General features: G+C 44.3%; 2 protein-coding genes across 2 annotated transcripts in view; both read left to right on the top strand.

The window, feature by feature from the left end:
* LOC120928122 (butyrophilin-like protein 8) overlaps window positions 1–9347 on the top strand; it is a 74420-nt gene extending 65073 nt beyond the window's left edge. The window contains exon 6 of the mRNA XM_040339234.1: window positions 9185–9347. Coding sequence (XP_040195168.1) covers window positions 9185–9228 — 44 coding nt within the window. The 3' untranslated portion in view covers window positions 9229–9347. The remainder of the gene's footprint in view (window positions 1–9184) is intronic.
* LOC120928396 overlaps window positions 1–26191 on the top strand; it is a 328747-nt gene that overhangs the window by 212641 nt on the left and 89915 nt on the right. The window lies entirely within an intron of this gene.

Here is a 26191-nt window from a genome sequence, read left to right as displayed (position 1 = left end):
CATAGATAGAAACAGGGATACGACGGCGTATCAGTAGATACGCCGGCGTATCCCTTTTGTGGATTACCCCCTAAGTCTCTGCCACAGACCCTCCTTGGTGAACTTGGGAGAAAGTCTCTGCCACAGACCCCCCTCAGTGAGCCTCAGAAGATACCTCTGCCACATGTCCCCTCTGGGTTGAATACTTGGAGGTATGCCTCCTTAATTGAGTTACGTCTGGATCTCCTTCAACTTGTCGCCCAGGTACCAACCAACAGGTGATAAATCCCTCAGAGTCCGGCTACCTTGATCCCCGGTGGTTTGTCGAGGCCCTTTTGGACCACCAGCCTCTCAATGGCGCTCCTCAGACAGACTCCCCACCGAACAGCAGTACAGCTTAGGATCCTCAAAAGAGGGAACCCCAGTCACTCACTGGATCCCCACCGCTGGTTCAGATGCTCCGGGTCAGCATGGCCCCGTAACCAGGAACACTGCGTGGCACGCATGCCCTAGCCAGGTAGGCCATAACGCCGGGGCTCCATGATGTGGCCACCCTAAAGGTGGGTGCCACACTGGACGAAGAAGACCCAGAACCAATGGCGTCTGTGCCATAAATACCCCTCCCCAGCATGCACAGCGAGGACAAACCCTCCTGATTGGCTGCTGGGAAGGGCACCCAAACCTTGACTCCACTGCTGCCACCTGTAGTACCGGAGTTGGAAGAACACCCAAATACTGCAGAATGACCCACAGCACAGCCAAGCTGAGACAGAGACCCTATTTTCACACCTAACAATCAGGATCAGAGTCTAAGTACACTCTGATCTATACTTAAATTTGAATAGCACCAGTACTATAAAGTACATAGGCGCTACATAGTGTGTATATATATATATATATATATATATATATATATATATATATATATATATATATATACACAGTAAACAGTTGGCGCTATATAAACCCTATATCATAATAACAATAATAATAATGCATTGCATGTAGGTGGGGTGCAGCGTGGTGCGGTGGCAATAACACAAAGCTCAAATGTGATGAAAGAACTTGTATTGGAATAATACAAAGACAGTTCACAATAAGCCTGGTGGGCAAGGCTGGGAACGATCACTGGTCCATCAGCATGCAGAGAACCGGTCTCAGCCGAACTGACAGTGCCTGATAGGAGGGGCAGAATGCTGCCTGGTCATCTTGCCCCCAAATGGGAAGATGTCCAGAGAAGTTGTGAACCTTATGCTTTCCCTCTTCATCTGGAACCTTTCCCTGCCACTCGTTGTGTCTCTACCTGGTGGGGTAACAGTGTCAAGCCTGGGAGCCATGGCCTTAAAGCGAAGTTCCACTCAAAAGATCTCTCCCCCTGCCGGCCCCCGCCTCCCATGGGACTAAGTGCAGCCGTCCTTTTTAAGGATAAGCCGCAGCTTGTGGCCCGGCGGAGATAGGGCCTGAGAAAACGGCCGATGCTGTACTCCCCCACACTCCACATCAGCCACCATTACATCCCCAACCATCTCCCCGTCATCTCTCCTCCATCGAGCTCGCCATCCCGCATAATTTCCCCTCAAAATCACGGCGGCGGCAACTAGGAAAGTCCGCGGCTTCAGCCGCGGCCTAGTACGGACCGCTCCCTCAACTAGTTAAACCCACCCCCCTCCTCCTCTCACAAACCTCTCTTAATCGACCATCATCCCTCGCCGCCCCAGCAGAAGCTCCACTGGGCTTCCTGCAGTACCCCGAACCTCAGCCCCTGGCTTAGCCCTAGACCCGGCGCTGTAGCCATCCGGGTACATCTCAGCAATCACTGTCACCCCCACCACTCACCCCTACTTGGCTCCCTACCTGGGAACTCAGGGGTGCGCATACCCCACCCCCCATTGGCTCTAGTAGCCATAAATCAAGGGACTTCAATCATTCTGTGTTGATCCAGGGCTCGCCGATCGCCGTTGTGGGTTCAGGAAGAATTTTTTTCCTGTGCGCCGCAGATTGGTTACAGCACGGCCAGGGTTTTTTCGCCTTCCTCTGGATCAAACGGGGAGGGAAGACTTAGCGTGTGGAGGCCCACTTGGAAATCTTCCTTCCTCATTGCCATCAAATACCTCCCCGATTTAAGCCACCGCCCCCTGCATTTGCTGCGACTATGCCTAATCTCAGATATTCTGCCAAAACCATCTGGAACTTGAAAACATTTGCCTCAATATTAGCAGCGGGCACAAAAAAAGTTCTGTGCAGTGAGCGACTGATCAGAATCAATCGACGATCGACAGTCAAAAACCATACGCACACACCCCATCTGAAGTGCATATCATGCGCTTTGGTCAACACAAGATCGGCAGTAAGACACAGACAAGAAATCCACAATTTCATCCTACAATACGATTTAGACTGTCTCTTTATCACAGAAAGCTGGCTTTCAGCTGACTGTAACACCATTCTAGGAGAACTGGTGCCAGCAAATTATCGTATTTTAACGCAAAACAGAGTGGGGCAAAGAGGAGGAGGCCTGGCGGTGATCCACAAGACTCACCTCTCAATCACAAAACCAGTCATTCAAAACTCGCTTCCATTCATGGAAACCCTCACTCTGCAACTGCAAACAAATCCCCAAGACACTGGGGTGGATTCAGGTAGCTATTACGGCGGCGTATATCCAGATACGCTGCCGTAATTTCAAATCTGCGTCGGCGTATCTTTACGCCGATTCTCAAAGGCAGATACGCTCCAAAAATAGGCTTCCTCCGTCGACGTAACTTGAATGCGGCGGCGTATAATTGTGTGCAATATTACGTTGGCCGCTAGGGGCGCTTCCGTTGTTTTCGGCGTAGAATATGCAAATTACCTGGATACGCTGATTCACAAACAGCTGTCATTGCTAAAGCAAGAGCGTAGAAGAGCTGAAGCTGCTTGAAAAAAAAAAGCTCTTCAGAGGAAAACCACACCATTTATAAGAGAATAACTAAGAAATATCACAAAGAAATTTTTATGGCCAAAAAAAAAAAAATCACTTTTCCAACATCATCGTAAATGCCCTAAACCGCCCCCGCGAACTCTTCAAGCTGGTCACTTAGACTATGAACCCAGCTTGTTTAGAGGCCCCCAATTCTGACTCACAATAAGTTTGCAACGAATTATCGGATTATTTCATTAATAAAATTGAAAAAATCTGTGAAAATATTCAGCAAAAAAGAACCGTCATCAATCCCTCCCCAAACCACAAATCTAATACCCACATAAAACCACCGCAATCAACTAACTTCTCCCTTAAACCCATTTTCATCGATGCTACTAAAAGTCTCATCAGTACGCTGCGGAACAGCACATCACCCAATGATATCATCCCCACTAAATTGCTGAAAGAATGTGCCGATATATTGGCACCAGCTATCATGCAGCTCATAAACCAATCGTTTCAGGAGGGCACAGTGCCCACCTTGCTGAAACAAGGTATAATAAAACCAATTCTAAAAAAAAAAACACCCTTGACCCCAAAGATCCAATCAACCGTCGACCCATAACAGGCCTAAATGTCTTCTCCAAGGTTTTGGAGAAAGAAGTTGTACAACAGCTGCAACAGCATTTAGACACCCATAAATTACTCGATCCGTTTCAATCGGGTGTCCGTCCGGGTCACGGAACAGAAACTGCGCTGCTCAAAATATGGGATGACGCCCTCGAGGCAGCAGACGAAGGAGAATCCTGTCTTCTGGTACTGTTGGACCCAAGCGCAGCGTTTGACACAGTAGATCACAAATTATTACTGACTCAGCTAGCTGAAGTAGCCAGAGTCACGGAATGTGATTTAGCTTGGTTCTCCTCCTTCTTGGAAAACCGATCTCAAACAGTGAAACTGGGGCCTTTCACCTCTGAAAAACGTCATGCGGAGTCCCTCAGGGATCCCCTCTGTCACCCGCACTGTTTAATATCTATCTCCGCCCTCTTTTTGAAATCATTAGTAACCAGAAGTTACTTTATCATTCTGATGCAGGTGACACACAACTGTATTTTCACGTATGCAACAAAAAGGATCATTATCTCGGACTAGAGAAATGCCTTACCTTGATAGACAACTGGATGACGAAGAGTTATCTTAAACTCAACGGTTCGAAAACAGAACTTCTCCTGTTTCACGCCAACCGCAAAAATCATCCCGCGACAACATGGACACCCTCGACCATTCTGGGTACAGCGATCACCCCTAGCACCAAAGTCAAAAGTCTTGGAGTTATTTTCGACTCCAACATGACAATGGATGCACAAATAGGGTCAGTGGTCAGCGGATCGCGCCATTTGCTTCGCCTACTACGCAAACTCACGCCCTTTATCCCGAAAGAGAGCATTCCAGTAGTGGTGGGAACAATTATTAATTCCAGACTTGACTATGCGAATGCCCTCTATCTCGGACTCCCCAAATACCAAATCATTCGCTTACTAGTCGTTCAATATACGGCAGCCCGATTCGTGACTGTGAAAAAAACATGGGAATCAATCTCACCTTCACTGAGATCCCTTCATTGGTTGCCAGTAAAAGATAGAGGGCCATATTCTGAGTATAGTTACGATGGAGTATCTCAGGATACTCCGTCGTATCTCTCTTTTTTGGCCCGCGTATTTATGCGAGTGATTCTTAGAATCATTTTCGCATAGATACGCTTAAGATCCGACATGTGTAAGTCACTTACACTGTCGGATCTTAAATGTAATTACCCAGCCGGCCGCTAGGTGGCGTTTACGTTCAGGTCTCATTTGTTTATGCAAATGAGCCTGATACGCCAATTCCCGAACGAATTTGCGTCGCGTAACCGTCGCTAACGTCGTTTGCGTAAGAGTAAGGTTACCCCTGCTATATGAGGGGTAACCTTACGCCAGTCCCACGTACGCCATGTTAAGTATGGCATCAGGTCCGCGTCGTCTTTTCCCGTCAGGTACGTCGTTTCCCTAAGTCGTTCTTGAATACGACTTTACGTCAATGACGCACACGTCGGCGTCATTGACGTTTTTCGCCGAGAACTGCAGCATGCGCACTGGGCTATTTTAAGCCCGGCGCATGTGCAGTTCGTTCGAATCGGGGGCGCGCTTAATTTAAATACAAGCTGCCCCCTTGGAGTTACGCGGGGATACGCCGGGCCAATTACACTACGCCGCCCCAAACTACGGAGCAAGTGTTTGGGGAATACGGCACTTGCTCCTGTAGGTTGGGGCGGCGGAATGTAAATGGCTTACGCGACGCCCGCCCGAAATCTGGCCCAGAATCACTTTCAAGGCACTCTGCCTAATGCATAATGCCGCGTACAGACGGTCGTTTTATGCGATGTAAAAAAACAACGTTTTCTGTGAAGTAAAAAACTACGTTTTTGAAACTTCAATTTTCAAAAACGATGTTGCCTACACACCATCGTTTTTTCACAGTGCTCTAGCAAAGCGAGGTTACGTTCACCACGTTTTTCCATTGAAGCTTGCTTCATAACTAGCTTCTGGGCATGCGCGGGTGTAAAAACGTCGTTTGAAACGTCGTTTTTTGCTACACACGGTCAATTTCTGTGAAGTAAAAAACCACGTTTTGAAAAACGACACATAAAATTGAAGCATGCTTCAGTTTTTTTTGGTCGTTTTTCAGAAGACATAAAACAACGTTTTCTCCCACACACGGTCAATTAAATTGACGTTTTTAAAAACGTCGTTTTTTTACATCGCATAAAACGACCGTCTGTATGCGGCATAAGTGTATTCAAGGAAACGCCCCCCCAATATCTATGCGAAAAAATAAAAGCTCACAACCACAATCGCGTTTTGCGATCCACCAATCAAAATCTAGTCCAGATACCCAAAGCCAAGTATAAATCCAAAGGAGATCGAAGATTTGCAGTCCTGGGACCTCGTTTGTGGAACGATCTACCAACCACCATTCGGTTGGAGGTGAACCACTTGGCATTCAGGAGAGAGATTAAAACCTATCTCTTCTGAGGTCAAAGGGGCTCTACGCCTGGAATCGATTCAGCGCCCAGAGGTGATTCAGTTCGCATGTGCTGCGCTATATACGTTTTTCACTCACTCACTCAATTATGCCAAGTACACAAAACATGGTTCTTATGTATACAGGATTTTAGATGGAATTCCCACATTCTGTGCTTCCTCAGGGGAAGGCAGCTAGAGTAGGAGATACCGGGATAGATTGAGGTAGAGCAGGTGTGCCCAACCAGTGGCCCGGGGGCCACATGTGGCCCACGGAGCCCTCTGATGTGGCCCATGACCTCCTGCCCTGGGATGGAATAAAATAGAATAGAATACTGTTATTAAAGGGAAGTTTTTATTACTAAAATCACAGTGTATATATGGGCATATCTGTTCTGCAGCGTTTACTGGGCTGCTTTCAAACTTATCCACAGGTACAGAGAAGTGCGGGTTACCTGCCCTGAGCCACAGACTTCTATTACCTGCGAGTTTGGTGTGCTGAGAGTAGAGTGGGCTCTATAGAGCCGAGTGGGCTGTCATTCACCCGCTCCGCTCATTATGGCCCGCAACTGGTTACCAAGTCGCTTAAGTGGCCCTTGCTCTTAAAAAGGTTGGGCACCCCTGAGGTAGAGAGTTCCAGAGAATGGGAGAGGCTATGGAGAAGTCCTGGAGATGGGCATGAGAGGAGGAGATGAGAAAGCTTTTAAGAGGAATGTTTGGGTGATATTTGGAGACAAGCTCGGGGCAGAGTTGTGAATGGCTTTGTATGTTGTGGTTAGTATTTTTAATTCAATTTGCTGGCCGATTGGGAGCCAGTGTAGGGATTGGAGGAGAGGGGTGGTGACCAGTGTAGGGATTGGAGGAGAAGGGTGGTGACCAGTGTAGAGATTGGAGGAGAGGGGTGGTGACCAGTGTAGGGATTGGAGGAGAGGGGTGGTGACCAGTGTAGGGATTGGAGGAGAGGGGTGGTGACCAGTGTAGGGATTGGAGAAGAGGGGTGGTGACCAGTGTAGGGATTGGAGGAGATGGGTGGTGACCAGTGTAGGGATTGGAGGAGAGGGGTGGTGACCAGTGTATGGATTGGAGGAGAGGGGTGGTGACCAGTGTAGGGATTGGAAGAGAGGGGTGGTGGTCAGTGTAGAGATTGGAGGAGAGGGGTGGTGACCAGTGTAGGGATTGGAGGAGAGGGGTGGTGACCAGTGTAGGGATTGGAGGAGAGGGGTGGTGACCAGTGTAGGGATTGGAAGAGAGGGGTGGTGACCAGTGTAGGGATTGGAGGAGATGGGTAGTGACCAGTGTAGGGATTGGAAGAGAGGGGTGGTGGTCAGTGTAGGGATTGGAGGAGAGGGGTGGTGGTCAGTGTAGAGATTGGAGGAGAGGGGTGGTGGTCAGTGTAGGGATTGGAGGAGAGGGGTGGTGGTCAGTGTAGAGATTGGAGGAGAGGGGTGGTGACCAGTGTAGAGATTGGAGGAGAGGGGTGGTGACCAGTGTAGGGATTGGAGGAGAGGGGTGGTGACCAGTGTAGGGATTGGAGGAGAGGGGTGGTGACCAGTACAGTGTTGCTCATCTTACTTTAAAAAAGTAATTAGTTACAGTTACACATTACTTCTCCGAAAAAGTAATTGCGTTAGTGACTCAGTTACTACATTGAAAAAGTAATTAGTTACTCAGCAAAGTAACTGTGACTTTTTTTTATATTCTACAACATGCCTCACTGTGCCATCTGTAACATGCCTCACTGTGCCATCTGTAACATGCCTCACTGTGCCATCTGTAACATGCCTCACTGTGCCATCTGTAACATGCCTCACTGTGCCATCTGTAACATGCCTCACTGTGCCATCTGTAAACATGCCTCAATGATCTCCCTACCTTCTCCTGTTTGCTGAGATGTCAGACGGCGGCCATCCATTATTCAAAAGCCGCGCCTCCTCCTCAGGCTGTTCCGTGATAGGCGGAACAGTAATTTTCCCAGCAGAGCCTCTGTTCAGTGTTCCGCCTATCACGGATGTCCTCTCGTCCGAGGCTGAGGATGAGAAGGCATCCGTGATAGGCTGTACACTAAACAGAGGCTCTGCTGGGAAAATTAGTGTTCCGCCTATCACGGAACAGTCAGAGGAGGAGGCGCGCTTTTTTAATAATGGATGGCCGACGGCTGACACAGGTAGGTGTAATTGCGGTAACGCCGCCCAAGTAATGGGAACGGCGTTACCGTGAGGGGAAGAATAATCAGGTAGATTACTCGTTACCCTCAAAAGGGGCATCGTTAGGTAACGGCGTTTATTTTAACGCCGTTACTGACAACACTGCAAGTGTAGGGATTGGAGGAGAGGGGTGGGGACCAGTGTAGGGATTGGAGGAGAGGGGTGGTGTCCAGTGTAGGGATTGGAGGAGAGTGGTGGTGACCAGTGTAGGGATTGGAGGAGAGGGGTGGTGACCAGTGTAGGGATTGGAGGAGAGGGGTGGTGACCAGTGTAGGGATTGGAGGAGAGGGGTAGCAGATACTGAGTGTTTGGTGAGGTAGATGAGTCTGGCAGCGTCAATCATAATAGACTGAAGAGGGGATGAACCTATGGAGAGGTAGTCCTATGAGGAGGGAGTTGCAATAGTCAAGGCGAGTGACAACAAAGGGAGTGATTGAGGAGTTTGGTGGTTTTATTTGTTAAAAAGGGGCAAATTTTAGAGATGTTATGTAGCTGAAGTCTACAAGTCTGTAGGTGAAGTCTGTACTGGATTGTAACCTGTTACTCTGTGTGCCCAGATTGTGCCCTGTGATTTTGAACTAAGTCTCTGTTGTACTAGATTGATGCCTCTGGACTTATCCCTAGATGTGCCATATTGCCAACGTTATATTTTGCATGTCCCCCACCATGTTGGAATTGTTGCCCTGTGGCCTTCCCTTATCTGACTCCTTGTTTTTTAACCCCCCAAAATAAAGAACCCCTTAGTCAGGGGCCCTAAAATTCCTCCTACTCTCCATGTGTGTTCTGTTTCACCCACACCTCCATCACAACCAAAGATGTTCTCATAAGTTCCTTCACATTCTGCCTGGAGGTCAGAGAGTGAGGCCACCGGGCCTTTTTGAACAAGCTCCAAGTTCATGGAATAAATAGGAAGGAATCTCATCTGGTCTTGGAGAATGGGTTGGATTTGGAGGGCTTACAATATTCATGTATGTTTTATCAAAGCTCAGGAGAATGTTTGGATGAAGATGAGACATTTACCATGATGTTTTGTTTTACAGATGGGAAACCGGTCAGCGTCCCTGAAACAAAACTTCTAGAGTAAGAAACAGCCACATCAAAAGAATATCCTCCTCCTGATGACCCCTCCTTTTCTGTGGCTGCCACTTTGCCCATCAAACGCAGCCACTGTGCCCATTAAACGCAGCCACTGTGCCCATTAAACGCAGCCACTGTGCCCATCAAACGCAGCCACTGTGCCCATCAAACGCAGCCACTGTGCCCATTAAACGCAGCCACTGTGCCCATCAAACGCAGCCACTGTGCCCATCAAACGCAGCCACTGTGCCCATCAAATGCAGCCACTTTGCCCATCAAACGCAGCCACTTTCCCCATAAAATGCAGCCACTTTGCCCATCAAAAGCAGCCACTGTGCCCATCAAACGCAGCCACTGTGCCCATCAAACGCAGCCACTGTGCCCATCAAACGCAGCCACTGTGCCCCAAATGTTGCCACTGTGCTCCAAATGCTGCCACTGTGCCCCAAATGCTGCCACTATGCCCCAAGGGCTGCCACTGTGCCCCAAATGTTGCCACTGTGCCCCAAGTGCAGCCACTGTGCCCCAAGTGCTGCCACTGTGCCCCAAGTGCTGCCACTGTGCCCCCACTGTCTGCCCGGCTCTTACCTTGTCTCGGGTGGGCAGCGGGTGACAGCGGCAGGCGGTGAGCAGTGTCCAGTGTCCTCCATTGCTTACCCAACCCCGATGTCTTCTCCCGCCTGCTCCTCCTCTTGTCCTCTGCTACAAATGGACGCCTGATAGGCGTCCAATCACAGCGCCTATTGTTCAGCCAATCAGGTGACAGGTAACACAGACCCGGTGCACCTGATTGGCTGAGAGGCGGTTCAATGTTAGGAAAGCGAATTCCTTCGCTTTCCTAACATACAGCTGAGTGATAAGCGAATGCACAGCGTTGCGCCCGTTTCTCACATTTCTGGACACCTATTGGAGCCTCTGGCTCTAATCAGGTGCTTCCAAAAAACACCCCCGCCGCTGTAATTCAGGTGCCCGGTGCCCAAAAATCTGCATCAGGTGGCATGTGACTGTGGCAATTTGGCAATTTGGGAATTTCAAATTTCCGAATTTCACATTTCCGAATTTCAAATTTCTGAATTTCTAATTTCCAAATTTCCGAATTTCACATTTTCAAATTTCAAGTTTAAAATTTTCTAATTTCCGAATTTCACATTTTCAAATTTCCGAAATTCACATTTTCAAATTTCTGTATTTCACATTTTCAAATTTCCGAATTTCAAATTTCCGAATTTCAAATTTCCGAAATTTGAAAATGTGAAATACAGAAATTTGAAATTCGAAAATTTGAATTTCGGAAATTCGAAAATTTTGGAAATTCGAAAATTTCGGAAATTCGAACATTTCGGAAATTCGAGATTTAGAAATTTTGGAAATTCGAAAATTGTGAAAAATCGAAAATTAAAAAATCGGAAATTAGAAAATTCAGAATTTTGGAATTTCGGAATTTCTGAATGTTCAAATTTCCGAATTCCGAATTTCTGAATTTTTGAATTTTTTGAATTTCAGAATTTCCAAAAAAAAGATAAAAAAACAATGAAACGAAAATGAACGAATTTTTCGGCAGTGCACGTGTCTTAACTCCCATTGCAGTACCGATATTGTGAAATTAGTAATCCCTTCATACAGTTCATAAAGTTTCCTTGACTGATCTGGTTGGGAGTTTTTGCAGAGTCTCAGGAGCCCCCAGTCTTGCCTGTCCATCCACCCCACACAAGTAGGGGCAGATTTGGTTTCTCCTGAGTTGCAGAGCACAGAATTGTTGGCATTCCACTACTAAGGTTCTCTACTGTAATGTCTGAGATGTCCACCCAAGCCAGTCCCACCATCAGGAACCATCTAGATATATTTTTGTATTGCACACAAAGAGAGAGAGAGAGAGAGAGAGAGAGAGAGAGAGAGAGAGAGAGAGAGAGAGAAAGCACGAGAGAGAAAGAGAGAGAGAGAGAGAGATGTCGATTGAGAAATACCATGGGATTGATTGACGATTAACCCCTTAACGCCCGCCGCACGACTATATACGTCCGCAAAATGGCACGGACAGGCAGATGGGCGTACAGGTACGTCCTTGCCTTCTAGCGGGTGGGGGGTCCGATCGGGACCCCCCCCCCGCTGCGTGCGGCGGGCGGATTCCCTGGGGGAGCGATCCGGGATGAGGGGGCGGCTATTGGTTTCTAGCCGCCCCCTCGCGATCGCTCCCCGGAGCTGAAGAACGGGGAGAGCCGTATGTAAACACGGCTTCCCCATGCTTCACTGTGGCGGCGTATAGATCGAGTGATCCCTTTTATAGGGAGACTCGATCGATGACGTCAGTTCTACAGCCACACCCCCCTACAGTTGTAAACACACACTAGGTGAACCCTAACTCCAGAAAGCTATATCCTCACCCGATCCTCCGCTCCAGCAGCTAATGGTGCTCCCCCACATCCAGCGGTGGACTGTTCCTGATAGCTTCACGTCCTGAGCAAGTCTATGGGCGTGATGACATCAGGGACAGTCCACCACATAAGACTGCTAGACCTTAAGGGTCAAGGGGGGGGCAGGAGCCAAAGGGAGGATCGGGTAAGTATATCTCAGCTCTCTGGTCCCCTACACAAAGCTGATAACTCCGCCCACTCCAGTTCAACCAGTCCATAGCAACCGTCCATAGCAACCAGTTTTGTTAAGCCAAATTAATGAGTCGTTTTAATCATTTGATGAAGAGTTTTCTTTTGTCTTTTCATTTTGCCGTATTTGAATCGAAAATAAAAAGATATTTAACATTTTCGGTTCGGCCGATTTTAAATGTATCGATTCGAACGTTTCGAATCTGTACATTTTGAAGAAAATTCGAAAGAAGACATAAAACTAACTCGGAATAAGAATTGAACGAATCTAATAAATTTAACAAAACTAAATAACGAAACAAAACAAAACACATTGCCCTCCTGCTGAGAACCGCCCACATTTGTGGGCGGGCCTCTGAACACCTCTGGGAGGCGCTCTATGAATGCACACTTAATGCATACTCCTTTAATAAAATATATCCAAGGATAATGCACAAGGTTGGTGCGCCCTCTTTTTTTTTCTTTTGACTGCTGGGATACCCCTATGGGGGAGGGGGGCCTTCTGGTTCCTGCTGAATTGTACGCTGTACTGTCTGCCCTTACATTCTGAAGTGCTGAGCAAACTGTTAGCACGATATAAATCCTGTATTTCGATAAAAATCATATTATCTGTATGCTTAACCGCTTTCTGTCCTAGGACATACCTGTACGTCAGTCCTTAGGACATACCCGTACATTAGTTCATAGGACGTACCCAAACATCAGTCCTTGAACATACCTGAAAGTCAGTCCATAGGATGTACCCGTACACCAGTCCATAGGATGTACCCATACATCAGTCCATAGGATGTACCCATACACCAGTCCATAGGATGTACCCGTACATCAGTCCTAGGACATACCCGTACATCAGTCCATAGGATGTACCCGTACATCAGTCCATAGGATGTACCCATACATCAGTCCATAGGATGTACCCATACATCAGTCCATAGGATGTACCCGTACACCAGTCCATAGGATGTACCCATACATCAGTCCATAGGATGTATCCATACATCAGTCCATAGGATGTACCCATACATCAGTCCATAGGATGTACCCATACATCAGTCCATAGGATGTACCCGTACACCAGTCCATAGGATGTACCCATACATCAGTCCATAGGATGTACCCGTACACCAGTCCATAGGATGTACCCATACATCAGTCCATAGGATGTACCCATACATCAGTCCATAGGATGTACCCATACATCAGTCTATAGGATGTACCCATACATCAGTCCTTAGGATGTACCCGTACATCAGTCCTAGGACATACCCGTACACCAGTCCATAGGATGTACCCATACATCAGTCCATAGGATGTACCCATACATCAGTCCATAGGATGTACCCATACATCAGTCCATAGGATGTACCCATACATCAGTCCATAGGATGTACCCGTACATCAGTCCATAGGATGTACCCGTACACCAATCCATAGGATGTACCCATACATCAGTCCATAGGATGTACCCATACATCAGTCCATAGGATGTACCCATACATCAGTCCATAGGATGTACCCATACATCAGTCTATAGGATGTACCCATACATCAGTCCATAGGATGTACCCATACATCAGTCCATAGGATGTACCCATACATCAGTCCATAGGATGTACCCATACATCAGTCCATAGGATGAACCCATACATCAGTCCATAGGATGTACCCATACATCAGTCCATTGGATGTACCATACATTAGCCCTATGATATACCTATACATCAGTCCTAGGACGCACCCTTACATGAGCCCTGGGACATACCCATACACCTGTCCTAGGATGTACCTATACATCAGTACTTAAGACATAACCGTACATCAGTCCTAGGACGTACCTTTACACCAGTTTTAGAATTACCTATCTATACATCAGTCATTAGGACATACCCATACATTAGTCCTAGGATGTTCCTGTACACCAGTCCAAGGCTTTTTCGTAAACCAGTCCTAGAATTACCTATCTATACTTCAGTCCTTAGGACATACCTGTACATTAGTCCTAGGATGTACCCGTACACTAGTCCTAGAATTACCTATCTATACATCAGTCTTTAGGACATACCCGTACATTAATTCTAGGACGTTCCCATACACCAGTCCTAGACCTACCTATCTATACATCAGTCCTTAGGACATACCCGTACACCAGTCCTTAGGACGTACCCGTACATCAGTCCTAGCATGTACCATACACTAGTCCTATGATATACCTATACATCAGTCCTAGGACGCACCCTTACATGAGCCCTGGGACATACCCATACACCTGTCCTAGGATGTACCTATATATCAGTACTTAAGACATAACCATACTTCAGTCCTAGGACGTACCTTTACACCAGTTTTAGAATTACCTAGCTATACATCAGTCCTTAGGACGTACCCATACATTAGTCCTAGGATGTTCCCGTACACCAGTCCAAGGCTTTTTCGTAAACCAGTCCTAGAATTACCTATCTATACTTCAGTCCTTAGGACATACCCGTACATTAGTCCTAGGACATACCCGTACACCAGTCCTAGAATTACCTCTCTATACTTCAGTCCTTAGGACGTACCCATACATTAATTCTAGGACGTTCCCATACACCAGTCCTAGACCTACCTATCTATACATCAGTCCTTAGGACATACCCGTACACCAGTCCTTAGGACATACCCGTACACCAGTCCTTAGGACATACCCGTACACCAGTTCATAAGATGTACCCATACATCAGTCTATAGGATGTACCCATACATCAGTCCATAGGATGTACCCATACACCAGTCCATAGGATGTACCCATACATCAGTCCATAGAATATTCCTGTACATCAGTCCATAGGATATACCCATACATCAGTCCATAGGATGTACCCGTACAACAGTCCATAGGATGTACCCATACATCAGTCCATAGGATGTACCCATACATCAGTCTATAGGATGTACCCATACATCAGTCTATAGGATGTACCCATACATCAGTCCATAGGATGTACCCGTACACCAGTCCATAGGATGTACCCATACATCAGTCCATAGAATATTCCTGTACATCAGTCCATAGGATATACCCATACATCAGTCCATAGGATGTACCCATACATCAGTCCATAGGATGTACCCATACATCAGTCCATAGGATGTACCCATACATCAGTCCATAGGATGTACCCATACATCAGTCCATAGGATGTACCCATACATCAGTCCTTAGGACGTACCCGTACACCAGTCCATAGGATGTACCTGTACACCAGTCCATAGGATGTACCTGTACATCAGTCCTTAGGACGTACCCGTACACCAGTCCATAGGATGTACCTGTACACCAGTCCATAGGATATACCTGTACATCAGTCCTAGGATGTACCCATACATTAGCCCTATGATGTACCTATACATCAGTCCTAGGACGCACCCTTACATGAGCCCTGGGACATACCCATACACCTGTCCTAGGATGTACCTATATATCAGTACTTAAGACATAACCGTACATCAGTCCTAGGACGTACCCGTACACCAGTTTTAGAATTACCTATCTATACATCAGTCATTAGGACGTACCCATACATTAGTCCTAGGATGTTCCCGTACACCAGTCCAAGGCTTTTTCGTAAACCAGTCCTAGAATTACCTATCTATACTTCAGTCCTTAGGACATACCCGTACATTAGTCCTAGGACGTACCCGTACACCAGTCCTAGAATTACCTCTCTATACTTCAGTCCTTAGGAAGTACCCATACATTAGTCCTAGGACGTTCCCATACACCAGTCCTAGAATTACCTATCTATACATCAGTCCTTAGGACATACCCGTACACCAGTCCTTAGGACATACCCGTACACCAGTTCATAAGATGTACCCGTACACCAGTCCATAGGATGTACCCATACATCAGTCCATAGGATGTACCCATACATCAGTCCATAGGATGTACCCATACATCAGTCCATAGGATGTACCCATACATCAGTCCTTAGGACGTACCCGTACACCAGTCCATAGGATGTACCTGTACACCAGTCCATAGGATGTACCTGTACATCAGTCCTAGGATGTACCCATACATTAGCCCTATGATATACCTATACATCAGTTCTAGGACGCACCCTTACATGAGCCCTGGGACATACCCATACACCTGTCCTAGGATGTACGTATACATCGGAACTTAAGACATAACCGTACATCAGTCATTAGAACGTACCCATACATTAGTCCTAGGATGTTCCCGTTCACCAGTCCAAGGCTTTTTTATCGTACACCAGTCCTAGAATTACCTATCTATACTTCAGTCTTTAGGACGTACCCGTACATTAGTCCTAGGACGTACCCGTACACCAGTCCTAGAATTACCTATCTATACATCAGTCTTTATGACGTACCCGTACATTAGTCCTAGGACGTTCCCGTACACCAGTCCTAGAATTACCTATCTATACATCAGTCTTTAGGACGTACCCGTACATTAGTCCTAGGACGTTCCCGTACACCAGTCCTAGGATTACCTATCTATACATCAGTCCTTAGGACATACCCACCGTTCATTAGTCCTAGGACGTTCCCATACACCAGTCCTAGGACATACCTATACAACAATCCTAGGACGTACCCATACATCAATCCTAGGACGTACCCATACATCAATCCTAGGACGTACCCGTACATCAGTCCTAGGACCAGGGCAGGACTTAGGGTGGTGGGGGCCCCTGGGCTTGAGTGTTGAAGGGGCCCCCTGGAGCCGAGAATTGGGGGGGATCAAAGTTGTTGAGCGGGGGGGGGCGAATTGAAGTTGTTGAGCGGGGGGGAGCGCATTAAAGTATTTTGCAGTTGTTGAGGGGGGGGGAGTGCCTCTCACCTGTGCCAACAGCCGGGGCCACAGACTGTCATTAGCCCGGCTCTCGGCTTTCTTCCCTTCAGCAGCCACAGTCCTCCACACACCACTCCGGTTCCTCCTGCTTCCGTGCTGCCTCCTCTTGCAGTGCGGGAAAATCCCTTTTGCGGGACTGCGGGAAGAAGCTGTCTGTGCGGGAAAGTCCCACAGAATCCGTGCGTGTTGGGAGGTATGCGCAGGGCCGCCATCAGGAATTTTGGGGCCCCTTGCACAGCTTAAGGCATGGGCCCCCTGAAGCAGAGAACCTAGGGGGGGTGGGGGTGCTGCCGCCTGAAATTGAGAAGCGTGGGGTCTGCCGCAAATTGAGAAGCGGGGGGGCCTTTACAAAAAAAAGAAGAAATAAAGAAGAAAACAAATATATATAAATATATGTAGCCATCCGGGGCCCTGGGGACCTCTGGGCCTTTTAATAAAAAGAAAAAATAAACCTCTGGGCCCTTTAATAATAAAAAAAAAAACATTTATAAAAAATACATAAAAAAAGGGAGGTTGCCAAACCCGGGGGCCCTGGGGACCTCTGGGCCCCTGGGAACCTCTGGGCCTTTTAATAAAAAATAAAAAAATAAACAAAAATAAAAAAATAAACATTTATAAAAAAAATAAACATTTATAAAAAAAATAAAAAAAGGGGGGGTTGCCACATGGGGCCCTGGGGACCTCTGAGCCCTTTAATAAAAAAAAAAAAATATATATATATATATATAAAAAAAATGTAATTTTTTTTTATAAAAAAATAAAAAAGGTGGGTTGCCATCCGGGGGCCCTGGAGACCCCTGGGCCCTTTAATAATAATAATAAAATATATATATATATATATATATATATATATATATATATATATATATATATATATATATATATATATATATATATATATATATATATTTATATATATATATATATATATATATATATATATATATATATATATATATATATTATATATATAAAAATAAAAAATATATAAAAAAAACATTTTTTTACAAAAAATAAATAAAAAAAAGGGGGGTTGCCGTCCGGGGCCCTGGAGAGCCCTGGGCCCTTTAATAATAATAATAAAATATATATATATATATATATATATATATATATATATATATATATATATTATATATATATAAAAATAAAAAATATATAAAAAAAAACATTTTTTTACAAAAATAAATAAAAAAAAGGGGGGTTGCCGTCCGGGGCCCTGGGGACCTCCGGACCCCTAAAAAAAAAAAAAAAAAAAAATAAAAAAAAAAAAAAAAATTTTTTTTTTTTTTTAAAGGGGGCCCCCTATTGGGTGGGGCCCCTGGGCTTGAGCCCAGTCAAGGCCAATGGTAAGTCCGGCCCTGCCTAGGACGTACCCGTACATCAATCCTAGGACGTACCCGTACATCAATCCTAGGACGTACCCGTACATCAATCCTGGGACGTACCCGTACATCAGTCCTAGGACGTTTCCGTACACCAATCTTAGGACGTTCCCATACACCAGTCCTAGGACGTACCCGTACATTTCATGGAATTTTACCAGGATCCTGATGTCTTTTTTTTTTTTTCAACCGGCAATGGGCTTCACTGTAAAAGTGATCCTAGAAGCTCTACAGCCACCTGATCACCTTTACAGGGTGCTCAAGGGGGAACCCCTTCTGCCACAATTCACAGGTTTTAGGGTGTGATCAGGGAGCCCAGGACCGTTGGTCTCGGTGTGGATGGCTGAACTCCGAGGAGGAGAACCTAAATCTGTACCCTCCCCTCCTCTGCGATGAATGAAGCCGGGGGCCACAAGATTTCAGTCTGTTGTTCACACGCTGTTACCGGTATCTGATAAAAACCAACCTTGGCTTGTTCAGTTCCTTTTGAGAAGAGACTATGTGAGAGATTAAAAAATATATATAAAAAGACAGCATAAAAAAAAAAATAGATAATCAAATTAAATATAAAATATATAAAAAGACAGCGTAAAATGTATAAAAAAAATAGATAATCAAATTAAATATAAAATATATAAAAAGACAGCGTAAAATGTATAAAAAAAAATAGATAATCAAATTAAATATAAAATATATAAAAAGACAGCGTAAAATGTATAAAAAAAAATAGACAATCAAATTAAATATAAAATATATAAAAAGACAGCATAAAATGAAAATTAAAAAAATAGACAATCAAATTAAATATAAAATATATAAAAAGACAGCGTAAAATGTATAAAAAAAAATAGATAATCAAATTAAATATAAAATATATAAAAAGACAGCATAAAATGAAAATTAAAAAAATAGATAATCAAATTAAATATAAAATATATAAACATAAAATAAAATACTAAAGTTCCCCTGTTCTCAGGTGCCCCCACACAAATGTAAACGCATAATCAAGTCCCGCACACATATATAAACAGTGATGCCACCACACATGTAAGTTATAGTTGATTGATGTTGGATTGAGATCAATAATTCTAGTGCCAGAACTTACATTTAAAGCTGGGTTCTGAGCAATTTTTTTTTTCGCTGCTTGTTTGGTCATCAGAAAGCTATATCCTCACCCGATCCTCCGCTCCAGCAGCTAATGGTGCTCCCCCACATCCAGCGGTGGACTGTTCCTGATAGCTTCACGTCCTGAGCAAGTCTATGGGCGTGATGACATCAGGGACAGTCCACCACATAAGACTGCTAGACCTTAAGGGTCAAGGGGGGGCAGGAGCCAAAGGGAGGATCGGGTAAGTATATCTCGGCTCTCTGGTCCCCTACACAAAAATAAGCAGATAACTCCGCCCACTCCAGTTCAACCAGTCCATAGCAACCGTCCATAGCAACCAGTCCATAGCAACCAGTCCATAGCCATAAGTCCATAGAAACCAGTCCATAGCAACCCTCCATAGCAACCAGTTTTTGATGGGGCAAATAGAATGGTGCAGTTTTGATGGGGTAGTTTATGATGGAGCAATTTTTGATGGGGCAATGGATCAAAATGGATCGACACACTGTTGGATCACATAGCAACCAGTCTATAGCAACCAGTCCATAGCAACCAGTCCATAGCAACCATCAAAAGCAACCAGTCCATAGCAACCAGTCCATAGCAACCAGTCCATAGCAACCAGTTTTGATGGGGCTGTTTTGATGGGGTAGTTTTTGATGGGGCAGTTTTTGATGGGGCAATGGATCGAACTGGATCGACACACTGTTGGATCACATTTACATCTCCAGGGGCACCGTCTCCAGTCAGGAGTATTGTTGAAGGCAAGACCACGTCGCACAATTTCCCCAGAAATTTTATCTGTTCTAGTTCTTATTATTATACAGGTTTTATATAACGCCGGCAATTTACGCAGCGCTTTACAATATAAGCTTTAATTCTAAGCTGCTAACCTGTTTTTTTATAGCATCCCCTGTGAAAAATGTACCGCAGTAGCCACTATTCTACGGGCTTTTAAAACCATGACATGTATTTATTTACTTGCAATATTTTATATATATATATTATATATATAAAAAATGGGTATTGTAATATGGATGTAAAACTTTTTTGCAGAAAATTTGCATTTGATTAACTGCCGTGCAAATTTTTTTATGACAGAAAAAATTGCAACAACCACCATTTTATTCTCCGGGGGCCTTTGCCTTCAGAAAGGTTTGGGTGGTTCTAGACACATTTTCTAGCAAAAAAAATAATAAAAAAGTCTATAATCCTTTGATAAAAAGGAAGAAAAACAGGCTTTATTGTCAGAAAAGATGGAAAAAAAATTGAAGAAAAACAAAAACAAGCAATAATGGGCCAGATTCACAGCGGAAATACACCGGCGTATCTACGCTTCGTACGCCTTCGGATCATAGGTGTAATTTTCCGGCGGCTGCTGGGTTGAGTTTGCGTCGTATTCCAGCGTCGGGTATGCAAATTAGCTGATTACAGCGATCCACGAAGATACGCGCGTCCATCGCAATCTCTTACGTCGTCGCTAGTCGGTTTTTCCCGTCGCATAAACTTAAGCCTGCTTTTTCATGGCTTACATTTAGACAGCCATGTTAAAGTATGGCCGTCGTTCCTGCGTCAAATTTCAAAAAAATTTTTTTGCGTAACACGTCGGGGCGCCGTAATTTCACGCAAAGCCCGTCGGGAAATTTTCAGACGGAGCATGCGCAGAACGTCCGGCGCGGGAGCGCGCCAAATTTAAATGACACACGCCCCATTTGAATTAGGCGGGTTTGCGCCGGACGGCTTTACGCTACGCCGCCGCAAGTTTACAGGCAAGTGCTTTGTGAATCAAGCACTTACGATGAAAACTTGCAGCGGAGTAACGTAAAGGGGATACGTTACGCCGCCGTAATTGTTCTTGAATCTGGCCCTATATTTTTTGCAGAAGATTTGCATTTGATAAACTGCCGTGCAATATATATATAAATATATTTTTTTTATTATTTATATTGAACAAAAATATACAATAATTTGATACTGGAAAGTATAAACAATTAAAAACTAAAAGTGGGAAAAAAAACTATAAAAAAAATAGGAGATCCAAAAGAGAATTACTCCTAATTATATTCATGATCCAGTCTTGTGCTGACTCATCAGGACTTTGGACAACGTGCCTTGAAGTAGGCAGACTGTCCACATGATATTACAATATGTATAGATTTATTACAATACTTTTATTATTACAATGGTTTTATGGTTTGTATAATATTTTGTGTTCCATCTCTTTCCCTGTGGCCTGACCACGAAAGTGCCACATCGGCTGTTCCTATCTTTGTGTGCGATTGTTGTTGACATGCCTGTTGAAAATGTAACACTTTCTTGTACCTGTTTTAATAACATTACAAGTTTTTGTGGAATTCAAATAAAATAAAAATTAAAGATGAGAAAATTTACTATAAAAATAAAATAAAGCTATAAGATGAGAAAATAAACAGTAACAATTAGGGGGGGGGGGGGGGGGAATCCTTCTAAATATTCTTTTTTCTCCAAAATGTCTATGAATGTGATTTAATGGGCATTTTACTGAACGGGGTTCCTAAAAGTCAAATGTAATTATAAATGGATTGTGGTAATGTTCTGCTTCTATCTGTATCTAGTTGATGATCAATAAAATTATTCTAGAGTATTGCATCCATTTGTGTGAGTTGTGAGAGATGATTCCATGAAGATTTATTTTGTTTCCGAGTAACAAGATATAATTCACTGCAGGAAACAGGAGATGGGGCAAACGGTATCATCTTCCATGGTCATTATAACAGTATTACAACACACAGGAAAATTGCTTAATCTTTTGTTTGTCATGACCTGAACATTGAAGTACCAGCACTTTACAATATCATGGTATAAATGTCAGCAAGCCTTTATGTTTGCTACTGCGAGATCAGTCATTATTTTATATGCTTTTTATATGATTTTATATAATTTTTATATCATATTTATATTTTATATGATTTTATATTTTATATGATTTTATATTTTATATGATTTTGATATAATTTATATGATTGTTATATCATTTTAATATAATTTTATATGATTGTTATATTTTATATAATTTTATATGATTTTTAATATGATTTTATATGATTTTTTATATGATTTTCATATGATTTTATATTTTATATCATTTTATATGATTTTTATATGTTATATCATTTTTATATGATTTTATATGATTTTAATATTTTATATCATTTTTTATATAATTTTTTTATAATGTTATATCATTTTTATATTTGATATAATTTTATATCATTTTTATATAATTTTATATTTTATATAAAAAAAAATATTTTATGATTTTTATATGATTTTTTTTAAATTTTATATGATTTTTATATTTTATATAATTTTATATGATTTTTATTTTTAATATGATTTTATATGATTTTTTATATGATTTTCATATGATTTTATATTTTATATCATTTTATATCATTTTTATATGATTTTATATCATTTTTATATGATTTTATATGATTTTTATATTTTATATCATTTTTATATATATTTTTTATCATTTTATATCATTTTTATATTTGATATCATTTTTATATAATTTTATATTTTATATAAAAAAAAATATTTTATGATTTTTATATGATTTTTTATATGATTTTATATGATTTTTATATTTTATATATGATTTTTTATATGATTTTATATGATTTTTATATAATTTTATATGATATTATATGATTTTTATATTTTATATATTTTATATGATTTTTTTATATGGTTTTTATATGATTTTATATTTTATATCATTTTATATAATTTTTATGTTTTATATGATTTTTATATAATTGTATATGATTTTTATATGATTTTTTTTATAATTTTATATGATTTTTATATTTTATATCATTTTATATCATTTTTATATCATTTTATTTGATTTTTTTTATTTTATATCATTTTTATATTTTATATCATTTTATAGGATTTTTAGATCATTCTAGATCATGTTATATTTTATAGGATTTTTAGATCATTCTAGATCATGTTATATTTTTTATATGATTTAGATATCATTTTAAATATTTTTTATATGATTTTATTTTTGTAACTTTATTGTTACAAAAATAAAATCATATAAAAATTATTTAAAATGATATCCAAATCATATAAAAAATAAAAATCATATAAAATCATATAAAATCATATAAAAATCATATAAAAATCATTTATTTGTAATTTTCTACAAATATTTTTTTTCTTGCAGATTTTGGTGCCGTCTAACCACTTTTTGCTATTTAGCACTTGCGCTATTTTAGCTGCCAATTGAGCTGTACCCAAATGAAAACTGATATCATTTTTTTTCACACAACTAGAGCGTTCTTTTTGTGGTGTTTGATTGCCACTGGGTTTTTAATTTTAATTATATGAACAAAAAGAAGATGTAAAGTTTGAAAAAAACGAGGGCAATGCAGAGAAGGTCCCTCCAACCCGGAGTAATGCAGAGGAGGTCCCTCCACCCCGGGGGAATGCAGAGAAGGTCCCTCCACCCCAGGGGAATGCAGAGAAGGTCCCTCCACCCCGGGGCAATGCAGAGAAGGTCCCTCCTCCCCGGGGGAATGCAGAGAAGGTCCCTCCTCCCCGGGGGAATGCAGAGAAGGTCCCTCCTCCCCGGGGGAATGCAGAGAAGGTCCCTCCACCCCGGGGGAATGCAGAGAAGGTCCCTCCACCCCGGGGCAATGCAGAGAAGGTCCCTCCACCCCGGGGCAATGCAGAGAAGGTCCCTCCACCCGGGGGGAATGCAGAAAATGTCCCTCCACCCCGGGGGATGCAAAGAAGGTCCCTCCACCCCGGGGCAATGCAGAGAAGGTCCCTCCACTCCAGGGGAATGCAGAGAAGTTCTCTCCACCCCGGGGGAATGCAGAGAAGGTCCCTCCACCCCGGGGGAATGCAGAGAAGGTTCCTCCACCCCTGGGCAATGCAGAGAAGGTCCCTCCACCCCGGGGCAATGCAGAGAAGGTCCCTCGACCCCCAGGGAATGCAGAGAATTTCCCTCCACCCCGGGGGAATGCAGAGAATTTCCCTCCACCCCGGGGGAATGCAGAGAAGGTTCCTCCACCCCGGGGCAATGCAGCGAAGGTCCCTCCACCCTCTGGGGCAATGCAGAGAAGGTCCCTTCACCCCTGGGGAATGCAGAGAAGGTCCCTCCACCCCTGGGGAATGCAGAGAAGGTCCCTCCACCCCCGAGGAATGCAGAGAAGGTCCATCCACCCCTGGGGAAGGCAGAGAAGTTCTCTCCACCCCTGAGGAATGCAGATAAGGTCCCTCCACCCCGGGGGAATGCAGAGAAGGTCCCTCCACCCCCGAGGAATGCAGAGAAGGTCCATCCACCCCTGGGGAAGGCAGAGAAGTTCTCTCCACCCCTGAGGAATGCAGAGAAGGTCCCTCCACCCCCGGCGGAATGCAGAGAAGGTCCCTCCACTCCCGGGGAAGGCAAAGAAGGTCTCCACCCCCGAGGAATGCAGAGAAGGTCCCTCCACCCCGGGGAATGCAAAGAAGGTCCCTCCACCCCAGGGGAATGCAGAGAAGGTCCCTCCACCCCAGGGGAATGCAGAGAAGTTCTCTCTACCCCCGAGGAATGCACAGAAGGTCCCTCCACCCCCGGGGAATGCAAAGAAGGTCCCTCCACCCCAGGGAAATGCATAGAAGGTCCCTCGACCCCCAGGGGAATGCAGAGAATTTCCCTCCACCTCAGAGAATGTCCCTCCACCCCCAGGGAATGCAGAGAAGTTCTCTCCACCCCCTGAGGAATGCAGAGAAGGTCCCTCCACCCCCGGGGAATGCAAAGAACGGAAACAGAGAATTTCCTTCCACCCTTTACCTCAGAGAATGTCCCTCCACCCCCAGGGAATGCAGAAAAGGTCCCTCCACCCCCTGGGAATGCAGAGAAGGTCCCTCCACCCCAGGGAAATGCAGAGAAGGTCCCTTGACCCCCAGGGGAATGCAGAGAAGGTCCCTCCACCCCAGGGGAATGCAGAGAAGGTCCCTCTACCCTCTGGGAATGCAGAAAAGGTCCATCCACCCTCTGGGAATGCAGAGAAGGTCCCTCCACCCCAGGGGAATGCTGAGAAGGTCCCTCTACCCTCTGGGAATGCAGAGAAAGTCCCTCCACCCAGGGGAATGCGGAGAAGGTCCCTCTACCCTCTGGGAATGCAGAAAAGGTCCATCCACCCTCTGGGAATGCAGAGAAGGTCCCTCCACCCAGGGGAAATGCATAGAAGGTCCCTCGACCCCAGGGGAATGCAGAGAATTTCCCTCCACCTCAGAGAATGTCCCTCCACCCCCAGGGAATGCAGAGAAGTTCTCTCCACCCCCTGAGGAATGCAGAGAAGGTCCCTCCACCCCGGGGGAATGCAAAGAATGGAAACAGAGAATTTCCTTCCACCCTTTACCTCAGAGAATGTGCCTCCACCCCCAGGGAATGCAGAAAAGGTCCCTCCACCCCCTGGGAATGCAGAGAAGGTCCCTCCACCCCAGGGAAATGCAGAGAAGGTCCCTTGACCCCCAGGGGAATGCAGAGAAGGTCCCTCCACCCCAGGGGAATGCAGAGAAGGTCCCTCTACCCTCTGGAAATGCAGAAAAGGTCCATCCACCCTCTGGGAATGCAGAGAAGGTCCCTCCACCCCAGGGGAATGCTGAGAAGGTCCCTCTACCCTCTGGGAATGCAGAGAAAGTCCCTCCACCCAGGGGAATGCAGAGAAGGTCCCTCTACCCTCTGGGAATGCAGAAAAGGTCCATCCACCCTCTGGGAATGCAGAGAAGGTCCCTCCACCCAGGGGAATGCAGAGAAGGTCCCTCCACCCCAGGGGAATGCAGAGAAGGTCCCTCCACCCCAGGGGAATGCAGAGAAGGTCCCTCTACCCTCTGGGAATGCAGAAAAGGTCCCTCCACCCTCTGGGAATGCAGAAAAGATCCCTCCACCCTCTGGGAATGGAGAAAAGATCCCTCCACCCTCTGGGAATGCAGAGAATGTCCCTCCACCCTCTGGGAATGCAGAA

Source organism: Rana temporaria, chromosome 2, assembly GCF_905171775.1.
Source record: "Rana temporaria chromosome 2, aRanTem1.1, whole genome shotgun sequence".
Classification (NCBI taxonomy): domain Eukaryota; kingdom Metazoa; phylum Chordata; class Amphibia; order Anura; family Ranidae; genus Rana; species Rana temporaria.
Note: the sequence above shows the minus strand (reverse complement) of the source record. Positions and strands in the feature narration are given on the sequence as shown.